At 36.1% G+C, this 16,017-nt stretch overlaps 1 protein-coding gene across 2 annotated transcripts; it reads right to left on the minus strand.

Annotated features, from left to right (window-relative positions):
* Positions 1–163: 163 nt before the first annotated feature.
* LOC106067385 (uncharacterized) lies at positions 164–11,296 on the minus strand. 2 transcript variants are annotated; one of them, XM_056033867.1, is made up of 7 exons: positions 11,013–11,296; positions 7,325–7,487; positions 6,143–6,222; positions 4,744–4,800; positions 3,245–3,345; positions 2,590–2,722; positions 164–1,478 (listed from the first exon to the last, which is right to left on the minus strand). In XM_056033867.1, exons 2-7 carry the CDS (start codon positions 7,482–7,484, stop codon positions 1,233–1,235), a joined length of 777 nt encoding a protein of 258 aa, XP_055889842.1. In that variant the 5' UTR covers positions 7,485–7,487; positions 11,013–11,296; the 3' UTR covers positions 164–1,232. The 2 variants fall into 2 exon arrangements, with proteins under 2 accessions (XP_055889842.1, XP_055889841.1); XM_056033866.1 differs by having other exon boundaries at positions 7,325–7,493; positions 11,013–11,292.
* Between the last annotated feature and the right edge of the window lie 4,721 nt (positions 11,297–16,017).

Consider the following 16,017-nt stretch of genomic DNA (forward strand, 5'->3'; position numbering starts at 1 on the left):
GCTAATCCATTTCCCTCCAACTAAATACGCACATCTAAATCTGATTGGTTCAATCGGTAATGACACATTTCTGCTTGATAATGAATACAGTCTTCACATTCTCTGACATTGCCGTTATAAAACGAACTTTGAAAACAAACAAAAAAAAAGTCAATGCAAAATATTCACGAAACAAAATTTATTTTTGAATGGTTTAACATAAACACATAATAAAATGAAGATATGGAAGGTAAAAAAAATGTACATAAAAGAAGAAAAAAAAAACTAAAATGATGGTCAGACCAAATATCTTATACATAGATCATTCCATATAGTTTTAGAAAGTTCTACGTACCAAAGCTGACTCCCTGGCATTAAAAAAAAAAGCTTATTTCTTATACAATCAGTACTTCAAGAGTAAAAATCTGAATTAAATGCAAAGTTAAATGCAAATAGTATAAAATAAACGTTTTGGATAATAGCAACTTAGAAAGAACAAGGCTTAAAATATTATTTACATTGAGGTTTAGGCAACTATTTGACAGTCTCACTATCATGCACTCTTTCAACCAGACTTTCTCAATATTTTGTTGTAAAATATTTTTTATGGATTTCTGATGAACACGATTTTACATTTTAAACAGAAAACCTATTGACTGTATTGATGAAACTTTAAATTTGTTCAAATATACTAGATCTTTTTAAAACGAACCTTATATTGGTGACAATATGTCTTTTTATGCAAGTTTCATTAAGCTGCTTTAATACTATATTTGAAATGCTTTTATAACATGCAAATAAAAAAAAGTAGATAGTATACATATTATATTGTATACTGTAAAAAAAACAACTACTAAACTATCTAAGGCTGGGCTTTGATAGCATCCGCAGTTGATCTTTGGATGTCAATTTGAAAATAAGCATATAACCAACATTCACATTTAATAAGAGGGATGATATAGACACTGGTAAAAATGTGTCATTTTCCTGTGCTATGTAAATAGAATTCCATGTGCAGGTTTTTTGTTTAATTATGTAAAATGTTTCTGACTTGATAGTAAACATGTAAACAATTTGCTACAGCATGACAAATAACAAATATTTAATGCACTAACTAATCACAACTCTTTGATGGCAATACCTAAAATTCAAGATAAAAATGTATATACTTTTAAACAAAAATGCAGTATTTTTTTTGGTCTGTCATCCATCCTGGCAATGTACAAACTTTTGCTACAATGATCTGGCCAACGCTATAAGCGCGTGTCGGTACTGTCACTTATCACATTGATATAGATCCCATTCAAATTCGTGGACGAGATCTCTAGTTCGGAGACTTTCTGGGGTTGACTGGGGACTGTCTTGAGGGTGCTCTTGGTCACGTTCCTGCTGATTGGCGCCGAGGTGGGCTTGAAGGCGTTTTTCTTTTGCTCTTGTTGCTCTTTAAACTTTCTCTCCTCCTCACGTAGCTTCTCTTCAGTCTTCTGGGCACGGCGTTTCTGTGGGGCAAGAAACAGTACAATGAGGATTTTTCGCACAAAAAGTAGACCCCAGTAGTCTGCTGTTTGTTTGCAAATTTTTGTTTTTAGCGTCTTTCGAAAGGGGAATAGCCGCTTTTAGTTATGTGTGGTCTGTCTGTCCGTCCGTCCGTCCGGCCCATTTAGATCTCGTAAACGAAAAAAGATATTGAAAAGATATTAAAGTTACCTGATAATCATGGTGTACAGTTTAGCACTTTTAGAATCAAATTTTGTCATTTCCGTTTTTAACTTTTTTTTACTTCAATTTTGTGTCCTGACATTGTTAAACTTATAGTGAACATCTCCATTAGGCTTGCTGGCCTCACACAGGACTCAAAAGAATTTGTTTTTCAGAGAAAAAAAAATGCGAGACATGGGTAAAACCTCAAACATAGCAGAACGCTATGTCTCTGTGTCTACTAGCCCAAGTCTAGACTATGATTCCAGTTGTATTCACGAATGATCTTGTTAAGCTACATATGTTAGAAGACTATTTGTTTTTTTTTTCCTTTTGGGGAAATGTCGAATCGTTATTTCTAGTCTGGTGATCATGAATCGTCCATGAAAAGCATTCGTGCTATCGACGTTATGTGAATTTAACTCTTTCACTCGGAAATTATTTTCTACGTTCCGAAGGAATCATTCATTTTGCTCATCTGTGTTTTACTATCCTGTTATGATTAAACTTCAATAACTTTTATGTTATACTAATAGGTATATAATTATAGAATAACGCGTGCTCTTTTATATAACACAAATTAAAGTTTATAAAACCAAAACTTTATTTAATTTAATGGGGTCAAATCAACGTTGGTATCGTAGGTTAGGAGAGAGAGGGTTAACTTATTAGTTTATTTAATTATAGATACAGAACAGTTTATAATTAATTGCGTATTTTTTTGGTCATAATTTATTTATTTTTCGCTAATTCATTTGGGGGCCACCCTATTCACTTTGCCTGGAGCCTCCCTACAGGCTTTGCCTAGGGCCTCCCTATTTGCTTTGCATAGGGCCTCCCTATTTGCTTTGCATAGGGTCTCAAATTACCTAAGGCCGGCCCTGATTACCATAGTTTAAATGCGCTACTTACCACAGCACAGGAACATGCCAACATCGACAGCAACACTCCAATTGCACTGAGTCCGATTGCCACTCCTCCTGATACTATCCACAGGTGGACTATAGTCTCTCTGTGACATTCTCCGTGCGACAGATCAACTTTTCTGCAGATTAAAACAAGTTGTGAAAATTTACATATCCAGACTAACATTTGCTTGGGAGGGATAAATAGCCAACATAATGTAAGAGCATCAGTAATATTTAATATTGTATGTTAAATAAATTTCGGGCCCCTCCTCAAGTGGGGAACCCGGGGAGACTTTCGACTTTGCCCCCCCCCCTCCTCAGAATAGCTGACTATAAAGACACTTTCCTATTCAAATATTAAGTGTATATGTTTACCTAATTAAGGGTTATAAAATTGGTGTAATGATAAGGGCATATTTCTGGTTCCATATGCTAGGACAAATTTGAACAAGTGCTCCTTCTTTCCTAGTGCGATTAGAGCATGGAATAGGTTGCCTGAGCCAGCCAGGAAAATCAATGACGTGGCAAAATTTGAGTCATTGATTAACATGCATGACTATACGAATGACGCGAAAGACGTAATCATCTTTTTTAAAATGTAACGTCTGTATTATATAAGATAAGATAAGGTCAACAGATGAGTCGAATAGGATACTTACGTGCAGTTAAATCTGTTGATGAAGACTGGCTCTATAGCGAAGCCGTAACCAATACATCCTGCCACCATGGTGGCCAGCAGCAAGACGAAGTGGACGCCAATCTAAAGACAGAAACATTTTGCAGGTTATTATGTTTTATTGTCACATGCAGACTTAACAAACACTTTGGAGTTTTAGGTGTGTCTGTTTGGGGGGGGGGGGAGCAAGGTCTAGAAATCAAATAAAAAGAAGATTCTCTAGCTATTATCATTATCATATTTCATTTGCGTTCCTCGTGGAAAATAGGGTATCAGTAAGAACACGTCACTCTCCACGGTCTCTTTCTAGTTTTTTTGGCTTTCCAGCTCTTTCCTGTCCTCTCGGCTTCATCTAGTATACTGCGTCGCCATGTTCTTTTTGGTCTTCCTCTGCGCCCTGGGGGGTTCCACTCTAAGGCCTGTCTAGCTCTGTTGCAGGTATCTTTTTCTAAGGATGTGACCAATCCTCTCCACTTTCTCTCAAAGATCTGCTTCTGTATATTTCTCTGTCCGCCCATCTCCCACAGTTTGGTTTTTCTTTTCTGTCATACCAAGGATATTTCTCAAACATCTGTTGATGAAGGTCTGCACTTTATTTTATTGTTGCTTCAGTTGGTTGTTCTCCATGTTTCAGAACCATACAGTGGCACTGTCTTGACAGAGTTAGAGATTCTTATTTTAGCCTAATTTTCTCTAGGTATGGAAGCTCAAATTGTAGGTAATCTCATGTAGATAGATTGTATCTTTAGATAAAAGTGGAGTGGGGGGGAACACATTTTTTATGGTCAATGTAGGTAAAACCAAATAGTCATGGGTCCAATTTGCCCGTCACAAATCTCGAAAACCGATTGCGTCGTTCATAATCCAAAATCACTATCGCCTGTATTGTACTCAATAAAATGTGTGCAACAGTTGGTTTTGGTCTTTTGAATGCTTTTAATTCTAATTAAATATATCTACTGTATCAATTTACCAATTAATTAAATATGGCTACGTTTTGTTAACATAGGCCTATCTAGCATTCGAAAAACATTTAAATAGCTTAATACTTTTTTGTTTGCTTAAATGTATAATCTTGTGGGAAGCGTGGTCGAGAGGCTAAGTGCGCTTGAACTTGGCTTGGCTTGGCTACCTAGAAGGGGGCTCGAGGTTCGACACCCGACTCGGGCAGAGTTGAGTTTACTGAGCGCCTAAAGGCAGCACGCAAAACCAACTCCTAGATACCCCCTCCACCCACTGGTCCACAAATGTGATTGGACCAAAGCGCTCTGAGCATGCTATAAGCATGAAAGTAGCGCTATATAAAAGCTATAAATATATATATAATGCGATAACATAATTCTCAACTAAATAAATTATTGCTACTTTGTTATTCATACACATATCTACCATTTAAAAAATACATTTAATTCCTTAATTCCTTTTTTTTTTTACTTGTTTAGTGAGAGACAGATATCAATATCATACAGATCAAATACTTACACTGGACATTTGTCTTCTGTAAGCTACTCCAATACCAGTGATGACAGGGAAACAAAACTGTTGAAAGAAAAACCGTAATAAATGTGTCTGTTTGGTTAGGACATCCTAACAGAATTAATAAGGTTTAATCTCTAATCCAATCTCCATTAGTAATGACGTAGGCTACAGAGGCATAGAGAGCAGCTGTGACTTTTACATAGTATAAATATACCGTTTAAAGTGTTCCTTAGCTAAATAAATAAAACCTTATGTAATTCTTCTACAGTTTTTATTGTACAGTATTGGGGTTTAAGTTCTTTTTCTTTTCTTTATTATTAAATTATTTTGTATATAATGCTGTAGAATGAGACTAAGTATAGCATACAAAATCCGAATTAAAAATGAGATTAGAAAAGGATCACAATGATAATTAGGCCCAACGATGACCTGCTGACAACTGTAAAAAAAAAAAAATAACTAAAACTATATGACCATATCACAAGGTCCTCGATCGTAGAGACCTTCCTACAGGGAACAGTACCAGAAGAGGCAGACAGAGAAAGCGATGGGAAGACAAAAATTAAAGAAAGAACGGGCCCGTCATTGAAAGAGATTCTATTCAAAGCAATAGAGAGAAATGGAGAAGATGTCGACTCAGCTTATGTAGTGCCCCAACGGTGCCACAGCATACGTAGTGCCCCAACGGTGCCACAGCATATGTAGTCCCCCAACGGTGCCACAGCATATGTAATTCCCCAACAGTGCCACAGCATATGTATTGCCCCAACGGTGCCACAGCTTACGGGACAGGTGAAGGAGTTTTCTTAAGTTAAAAAAAAATTATTACACTTGCAACATTTAGTGTATAGTATATGGTAGGTCCAATGTAATATCTTGTAGCTGCTAAAACGAATGGCCATCACTAAGCTTGCCAAAAAAAAAAAGATCGAATTTTTTATGATTTTATGAGTTTTGATTGATATGCATTGGACGCTTGGTTGAATTAGTTACAGGAAATTTAAGAACTTTCTGCAGCTCCAACGAACTTTTATATCAGAAAAATATATATAAAATATATATTTATATTTTATATGTTTTGGATTGTAAAATTATTTACGCTGCCGTACTCTCCGAATTAAAGCATATTATTACTAGGCTAAGTCTTATAAATATACTAAGTAAACCCAGTGGCGTAGCTAGGGTGGGGGGAGGCGGGCTGAGAATTTGAAAATCCCCGGGCCATTACTCGAGGGGGGGGGGGGCCAAAATGAGTTTTACATTAAAATTAAATATTATGCAATTGCATGGGCTCCAAAAGAGGTCAAGCCCACCCCCCCCCCCTCCGGGACCCCAAATGATGTAAAATTCCCAGCTATGCTCCTGAGTAAACAGCATCTAGTTCAAACACTCAAGTACTTACTGGTATTACTGTCAGCCAGACGGAGCTGACATCCTTGCGGTATGTCTCCAGAAACCCTCCAGCGTAGACAGCGATGAAACCTGAAGATACAAGCAAGACAAGGCTACAGACAAAGTGACGAAGAACGCGATACGATCAAACTAATGATACATTTTGATAAACGCGTTAGTTAAGCAGTGTGCACTGGACTAGAACTAAATATAGAATTTCATAACAAATTTAGTACTTGTATAATGAAAGTAATTTCATCCTATTGAGACAAGCTTTACTAATTTGTCCATTGTTGGATATTTGAACATACTTCATATTTATTCTATCCTTTAAATGGACTCTTCTTGCACATTAGATTCAATCTTGGCTATATGTTTCCAGGGATCTCTTGCACATCAGATTCAATCTTGGCTATATGTTTCCAGGGATCTCTTGCACATTAGACTCAATCTTAGCTATATGTTTTTATGGATCTCTTGCACATTAGATTCAATCTTGGCTATATGTTTCCAGGGATCTCTTGCACATTAGATTCAATCTTAGCTATATGTTTTTAGGGATCTCTTGCACATTAGACTCAATCTTGGCTATATGTTTCCAGGGATCTCTTGCACATTAGATTCAATCTTAGCTATATGTTTTTAGGGATCTCTTGCACATTAGACTCAATCTTGGCTATATGTTTTTAGGGATCTCTTGCACATTGGACTCAAATCTTTGAGATTGGAGCTTACATTGCCAAAAACACTTTTAGTTCAAAACCGTAGGTTCCATGTTTTCACAATAGTTAAGGTAAAACATTGTGCAGAAATTGTTCAAACTTTACTATCTTTTTTTTTTTTTGTGGCATATGCTGCTACCGATTAATGTAGAAAGTGCGGTCGTTTTATTTTCACATTTTCAGATTTACATATGGTGACACGCTCTAGCATATGTCTTGAATCATTTAAATAGAATTTGAATGATAAACATATCCAATCTAGAATACTGAGTAATTTAATAGCACAAGCATGACTTGTATAATAAGAAAGGCACATAAAAATACTTTATGAATTGAAATAGTAAATCCACTGTGAAAGTGTTAATAAAGCATAAAATACAAATGGTTGACTCGTGAAATATTTTTTTTACCGCTATTCATACTTTTTAAAACAATGAACGTCAAAATATATAGGTTACACGTAGCACTACCTGCTAAGGCTGCCAAGGCTGACACTATAGCTATGGTAACACCCAGGACCACTTGGATATCTCGGTTCTTATCATAGGCCTTGATCTCTTGATGCTGCTCCTCGGCAAGCTTGGCCTGGTTCAAACCCCCAAGGGGAATAGCTGGCTTATTATGAGGCATGGCCTGAAACTAGAGAGAAATGGCTTCTTTTTACAAATAACCTGAGAGTGAGACTAGAAAGAGAAACGGTTGTGTTTAAAATAGTTTAATTAATCTGAGACTAGCGATAGAAATATTATCTTATCTGTGAGTTGACATAAATAAATTTGTAAAAAAAAAATCAATTTCTACTTTATGAAGCTAACGGTTGTTTATAATTTCTCTTTTTTTTCTTGTAATCTTATCTTCTTATCTTATAAAATACAGACGTTACTTCAAAAATAAAAAAAAAAGATTACGTCCTACGCGTCATGCATTCAGTCATGCATGTTAACCAATGACTTACATTCTGCCAAGTCACTGGTTTTTCCTGGCTGGCTCAGGCAATCCATGCTCTAATAACAGAAGGAGCATTTCTACAAATTTGTCCTTGCATATGGAACGAGAAAATGTGCCTTTATCTTTGTGTCTTTCTGAGTATTTTATTAAATTTTGTTTTTGTATTTTATGTATAATTGCTACTTCACTTTTTGAGTCGTCTATCCTGAAGGCTTTCTTAATATAGTGATCTTACTAAATGTGTTACTCTAGTCAAATGTGAATATTTGTTAGTTATGAATCTCACTGCTCTATTTTGTGTCTGTTCCAGTTTTTTAATGTTTTCTTGAGTTGAGGGATCCCAAACAGAGGATGCATATTCTATTATTGGCCTAACCAAGGTTAAATAACATTTTAGTTTTATGTTCTTATTTGATTTATAGACGTTTCTTTTAATAAATCCTAATGCTATGTTTCATTTTTTTATAGTTTCATCAATATGTGGATTTCATGACAGTTTTTCATTTATAATAACACCTAGGTATTTTTCGTTTTTAGTCTGTGATACTGGTAAAAGCGCTTGGCTACGGCTTGGCCACCTTACAAGGTGGCTGAAGTTCAAATCCCGACTTTTGCAGGGTTCTGTTTGGGGAGCGGTTGGAAACCCTTCTCCCAGATACCCCCTCTCCCCACTGGTCGACAAAAGAGATTGAACCATTACTAATTAGTAATTTAAAAAGAAAACACCATTACAAACATGTCCCTAACCAGTGCATTGAACAAATGAAGTAACATCATGTAATGCTTCAAAACAAAGAGTGTAAAAGTATTTTGCTTTTAGAGATGTAAAGAAATCTGATAACATTTGATTCAAGCTGGTCTACAGCTTACATTTAATTTAAGAAAGAATATAGAACATAAATTACCAAAACAAATAAATGTGTTTGTTTTTATTTATGTAATTACAATGTGTAATTTTACCGAGAAAGTTTGTCCGCAGTTTGATGCCCCCCCCCCCACCACTTGATGCCCCATGCGGCCCGCACCACCCGCACGTTGCAATCTACGCCACTGTAATTCCACCAGAAACAATTTTTGTGTGATTAAAAATAAATTAACTACTTCAGAGAACAAACTGGCATTATCTACATTTTTTATATTTTCTTAATTTTCATGTTTTATTGAATCCATATTATAGGTCCAAAGAAAAGCTGGCTGAACAACCTGAAAGAATGCACCGGACTTTTTATTGATATCCTGCCTAGAACAGCTGCTTACCATCACAAAAGAGATACAAGACACCGATAGCAAAGACAGACACAAACACTCTTTTGTTCCCCTGGCAATCAAATCATTAAATAGGAACAATTTGATCTAAACTTTGTCCCATGTAAATTATGAGTGAGTCTGGTGTGAATGTACACTTTGGTTTCTTATAGTTATAATGTTTTGTGTTTGGTGTAATGCACAAATTGTAAGACAAATTTCCATACGGACAATGAATATTATTATTATTACTGGGAAAAAGAGGAGGGATTTTGGTAACGCAAAATGTCAAGGCACCGCTACGGCAAAAGTCAAGGGACATATGACATGAGGTCCAACTATTAGGTTTCAAAAACTATTTTGTGCACCCCGCAATTACAAAAGTAGGATCCGAGAGGCATTGTACTCAGGTATGGTAAAATCTCTCAATACGGCATAAAGAATCAAGGGAATCAAAGTAAAATTTCCAATGTCAAAATGTAAAATAATATATATATATATATATATATATATATATATATATATATACATATATATATATAATAGTTGACTCTTATTGTTATAGTCAAAAATGAAGTCAAAGTAGGCCTAAATAGAAAGATTTTTTAACTTTTTTTTGGTTTAATTTTGTGTTTAGACAAAAGCAAACAAACACCGAATGTCGAGAAAACTGAAAATGTAACCTAAATGAAACGAATTGTGCACTATCTCTACGATAATACTTATTGTCAGAAGGGCTTTGAATCCATTCACTTGTCGTTTGGTGTAGAAAGTATTTGATCCAACAAAAACTACGAAGTTAAGATTGTAAATGGAAAAGTCATTGGACAAAATGATAAGAAATCTTTGGTATCTCTTATTTAGACCTAACTCTTTCTCTTGCTCCACATGGGAACTACTTCTACATAGTTCGATCATATCAGGGTTTTATAGACGGACAGAGGAAAACGGAAAGAGAAAGAGAGAGAAAAGTAGAGATAGAGAAAAAAAAGAATAAAGTGAAAGAGGGAGAAAGAGAAAGAAAGTGAAATAGGGAGAAAGAGAGGGAGAAAGAGAGGGAAAGTGAAATAGGGAGAAAGAGAGGGAGAAAGAGAGAGAGAAAGAGAGGGAAAGTGAAATAGGGAGAAAGAGAGGGAGAAAGAAAAAGAAAGTGAAATAGGGAGAAAGAGAGGGAGAAAGAGAAAGAAAGTGAAATAGGGAGAAAGAGAGGGAGAAAGAGAAAGAAAGTGAAATAGGGAGAAAGAGAGGGAGAAAGAGAAAGAAAGTGAAATAGGGAGAAAGAGAGGGAAAGTGAAATAGGGAGAAAGAGAGGGAGAAAGAGAGGGAAAGTGAAATAGGGAGAAAGAGAGGGAGAAAGAGTGGAAGAAAAAGAAATAGAGTAAGAAAGAGAAAGAGTAATAAAGAGAAAGAGTGAGAAAGAGAAAGAGAGGGAGAAAGAGAAATAAGAATAGGGAGAAAGAGAGGAAAGAGAAAGAGGGAGAAAGAATGTGTAAAAGGGAGAGGGGGAGAGATAAACTATAAAACGAGGGAGAGAGAAAGAAAAAGGAAAAACGAGAGAAAGAAAAAGAGACTAACATATGTTCCCTAATTAGCGCATTTCTTATTCCATTAGCTAGGACAAATTCATACAAGAGCTCCTTCTTTCCTAGTTCCACTAGCATGAAGCGGGTTGCTTGAATCAGCCAGGAAAACCGATCTTATCAAAGTATTCATCTCCAACATGCACAACTAACTAATATTAACGCGTACGAAGGCATTATCTTCTGTTTTCAGAGACAATCTGTAATTCATAAGATAACTATCTTCTCTTTTAAAATAGCGTCTGTAATTTATAAGATAAGAAAAATAAGAGAAAGTGGAAAGCATAGAGCACTATGTTTGTAAACGTGCACAGTATGTCTATGAAGTATAAGTTTACCAAGACAAGACGCGGGTCTGTTTTCAAAAACAAAAGTACTTCCTTACCTCTTGTTTCTATGAATATAAATATAAACTGGATTTTTATTATTTTATTCTGCACAATCCCAAATAATCCAATAACAGTTAAGATTCGACTCAATCCAGCATGGGAATAATCCAGTATGAAAAGTTGAAAAAAAAGGTTGCTTTAATTAAGCTGCAAGTATGTTAAGAGTAGTCTAACTTTGTACACAGTTCTTGCCCCCTTCTTCACGTCTCACCAACCATAACAAAGTGAAGTCAAGACTTTGGACGTCTCACTCTAAATATCGCAATGTCAATGTCACAAAGCCTACCCTCCCCTTGCGGGGTGGGTGCGGGTGTTCTAAATTTGTGCTATCCCCAACCAGTGTCGAAAAGGACACGGTCGACTGAGTAACACACTAGCGTCACTCATGACCAGGGCATGCACTGGAAGAGAACTTGGACAAGTCAATGTGTTGACACACAATAGGACACAGGACCAGACAGGAACACACCATTTGGAATGACCAGGTGACTACAGATCATTCTTATAGTCAGGCCTACTAAAATCCATTCGGGGGGAGGGAGGGCTGGTCGTAAGGGCCTAAGACCTAAGGTCTCAGAAAAATCGCAAACACAGACAAAGCGTGTCCATACGTGACTTACAAATAAAACAATGGCATGAGTTGAAAATACAATAAAAATGCATATCTGTCATTTCCATACAGTCGTCCTCTCCTGCATCAGCATATCTTTGGTTATGACAACAGTAGTATGTAGCCCTACATAAAGATAGAAAAATAAATAATATGTATGTTACAGCTAAAACCCGAAGTGGTGACCAAATCGCAAATTGGTCGACAAGTTCACGAAATGGCCGAGGGGTGTGGTCAATACCCGATGTACTGGAAATGCCGGACAATCCCTGTCTAATACCAAATACTTTTCGGCAAGAAATGCAACAGTAGATTCTTTTGAAATATCGATTGGCTTTGCTGTGACCATAATTTTCAGTTTGGCTGCTGCTTTTTTTTTTTTTAAAGAGAATGACACTGTCGCATCTCGGTGTTGCCTCTGTCGGATCTGGGTGTCGCCCCTGTCACCTTTGTGACATCTTTTTATTAATTTGCGTTGTATTACTCCTCGGCTCTTGAATTTAGGCGACGGTCATTTCGGCGCCAAATGTTTTAAACTCATTATACAAGTTCATTTATGAAGTCTTATCAAACAAAAATAATAATAAGAGATACATACCTATGTTTTGTATGCGTAAAGTAAAAGTTCCCCTTTCAGGCCTTGCGATCTATAGGGCAGACGATCTTTAAAGGTCATATGTTTCTGTGGCTTATGGTTAACGCCCAAAGTTCCCGAAAATTAAAAATCCCAGTCTTCACCAGGATTCGAACCCGGGATGTCGGTTCTGAAGCCAAGCGCTGTATCGCTCAATCACCACCTTTGTATGTGTAAAAAGTTTTATTTTCAGACCTTGTGGTCTATAGGGCAGATAATGTAAGGGTCATCTGTTTCTGTGGCCTACGGTTAACCAGGGTGTCATGTGGCCAGCACAACGACCAACCACCTTTACTTTTCCCCAACTGATGTCAGGTACCCATTAGAGCTGGGTGGACTCAAATGCGCCCAAAGTTCCCGAAATTAAAATCCCAGTCTTCACCAGGATTCAAACCCGGGATGTCGGTTCTGAAGCCAAGCGCTCTATCGCTCAGTCTGGTTGTATTAAAATATTTCACTTGTAAGAACAATTTGTTTTGTCTGTGTCCATTAGAGTTGGGATTTCAGTTTGCTGTGTAATTAACTCTTATATCGTTCACCTCATAATGTCGTATGGCCTTTCACCTCCACCAATCCCTCAGTCCGCTGGACCGTTGGGGCACCAGTAGTGATGGGAATTAAAGTAACTTTGAAAAGTTAAACTAAAACTAGTTTTGAACTAAAATAAAGTTGTTAAACTAAAAAGTTTATCATGAATTTCAAAATATAGTTAAACTAAACTAAAGAAATTTAATTAAACTTTTCAAAACATTTTTCTTTTTTTTTTTGGGGGGGGAGGCGGGGTTGAACTAGACCTATATATATATAATCATCCTACTGTATGCTTATATGGTTCGATATTATTCTTTTAACATTGTAGAAATATTTATCCATAATAAAATCAGTATTAAGGAATATGTTTCTTACATAAACGTTAATGCACAATAAAATAAAAAAAAAAGATGTCTAAATAAATATGTGTGCTTGTATTTTTGCCTTGAATTAAAACCTTTAGAAAATAATTGTACTTTAAAAAAAATTATATTAACTTATTATATAACGGAAAATCTTAGTTATACCGGTAAAGTTTAAATCTCATTTAATAACATAGATTTAGAATTTCAAATTTATATCTAGTATCCAAAGAAATAGAAACGAAATCGTTGGAGTTTTAAGAAACATTTGACCTGTGTAACTATTTTGTAGTGTAAAATACATGCTTGACTAACCAGGCCGCCGATGTGCTATTTTCTTATGTGACTACCAAAAATGCAACTAACAATATAGCATAACCGTTAAACGCGCATGGGAAAAGAAAATACAGGGTGGTCTTGTCATTATGGACTTCACACTCAGTACACCATATAGGCCTACACGTGTACGTCTATCTGGCCAGGTTGTTAAAATCAGTCGGACACACCGTCTATTTACTTTCTGGGCAGGGAGGGTGGGTAACTATTTTAGTGTAAAGATAGATCTACGAACATGCTTGACTAGCCACGCCAGTGTGTTATTTTCTTGTCTGACCACTCCACATTAAGCAAACACTATTGCGTAATGAAAAAAAAATGCAGGGTAGTCTTGTGGTATCGTCGACTACACACGTACAGTACATTAGGTCTACATGTGTATGTCTAGCTGACCAGGTTGTTAAAATCAGTTGGACACTGTCTATTTGCTTTGTGGTCAGAGAGGGTGTGGATTAAGATTTTTTTCTAGCGTTGGTTATCCTAATGCTTTTAGATCTATATAGGTCTATTTAGCTGTCGATTTAGACTTAGATCTCAAAAATAAGACTATAAAAGGGTGTAGGCTTAAGTAGGCTACTTGATGTTCCCTCAGTAAAAAAAATATTTTTTGCGGCAAATGAATTGATTAAAACCACTAATTATTGACCTAACTCACTAATCAGATTCCCACTATAAACAGAAATTAAGCACCGCCACGTGGCTCACAAAAAATTTGGGAACAACCCCATTCAAAATATTGCATAGAAACTTTTGGCAAAAAATGTTTAACATTTTATAATACTGCTACTTTCAGTTGCAAATATTTACTCCCATAACTTGTACCAGACTGCAGACTGACTAAATAAATGTTAACTGCATCATTTTTTTAAATTATCAAAGTTTAGTTATTGATATCACATGACCAGAAAACAGGAATGTGTGTTTCCACCTTGACCACATGTTGAAAAGTTGTACAAATTTTAATTAAACTTTTTAGTTAGTAACTAAAAATTTTTTTTTCTAGTTAAATAGCTTTAACTAATTTTTTTTTAGTTAAACTAAAAGTTTCTAACTTTTTAGTTCTCTTTTGCCCATCACTAGGCACCACACAAGATTCATCAACCGTCTTTCTCCATTCATCTCTGTCTTTTTGCCTTGGATAGAACCTCTTTCAATGACAGGCCCCGCCCATTCTTTTATGTTGTCTTCCCACTTCCCATCGTTTTCTCTGTCTGCCTCTTCTTCCTTTTTCCTGGTACTGTTCCCCGAAGGAAGACCACGGAGTTTTAGTTTGCGTTGTTTTTTTAATAGTTAGCTGGTAATCCTGGGGTTCATTCGCTGCGGTAACCCTGTCTCTAATCTCTTTGTTTGTGATGCGGTCTTTAAATATTACACCTAGGATCCTTCTGTAGCATGGTTTTTAATATTGTTCAAAAATAAAAAAGGAAACAATGATAGATAGAAATCGATGCAATATTTGTTCACTACTTTACGATCCTGTCTGGACAAGTTGGAAAGGGGTGGGGAGGGGAGAAGGGGTACCTTGTAAATGTTACCGCATAAAACGTGTTCAATCAGGGCTCAAGCCTTCCCCAATGGGAATAATTCAACTTATACCACCACATCTGTCAAGTACGATTTATTTCCCTTGTTTGGTACCAAACCAAACAAAATGCTTAATAACTAATAGTTAATCGTACATGACAGATGCGATGGTACAAGTTGATCTAGTCCCCTCGAGTCCCTGAGGACTTTTAAGCCCTGAGTGAAAATTTTGTATTTTGTATTTTAAAACGATCATGTTAACATTAACATGATACCCCCTTCTTCCCACTCTCTTTCACAAAACTGGTCCAAACATGTGATAGTATCATAGCGCATTCATAAAGCTAAAAGCTAAACAAAAACAATTAGTAAAAATATTTCTAACCGCAAAGATTCATAATAATGGAGTCGGCTCTGTAGTCATATCTTAAAAAATAATTTATGTAAAAGTGTTTTTCATGTTTACATTTCCAGACCACAAAAAAATCCAGTTTGTAATACTAAAATTAGGACTATTTTGTTGATCATGGCTGAAGAAATATAGAAAGTACAGACTCTTCTCTACAATTAAAAAACAACAACATTCCATATAAATAGAACAGACACAACACACATCTCATTGAGTGTCAACACACACACACGCACACATTATGTCTTGATCCTTGTCAGCTTCCCTCCTAGTACGACTCTTATTCAACATTATATTCTTAAAAGAACTAAATGACGTCATTCAAAAAAATACTCTCCAAGTTCACGTGTATTTCTGTAAACCAATCAAGAGAGGTAAGTAAGAATGCAAGCTATTTGTTTTGGAGAGTAAAGGCTTCAGACATAGACTTAGACTATGTGAAACATGTCTGACTTGAAACAATTTTCTCTACACAATCTCAAGTTTAGTTTTAGAAGTTAATGTTGGTCAATCTTTATCGCTCAAGCGCCGTGGAAATCTGAATTCCGCCCTACGTTGACGCATGATCCCCCTCCCCTCGCCCCCAGCTTCAAAA

This window comes from Biomphalaria glabrata, chromosome 6, assembly GCF_947242115.1.
Source record: "Biomphalaria glabrata chromosome 6, xgBioGlab47.1, whole genome shotgun sequence".
Taxonomy (NCBI): Eukaryota; Metazoa; Mollusca; class Gastropoda; family Planorbidae; genus Biomphalaria; species Biomphalaria glabrata.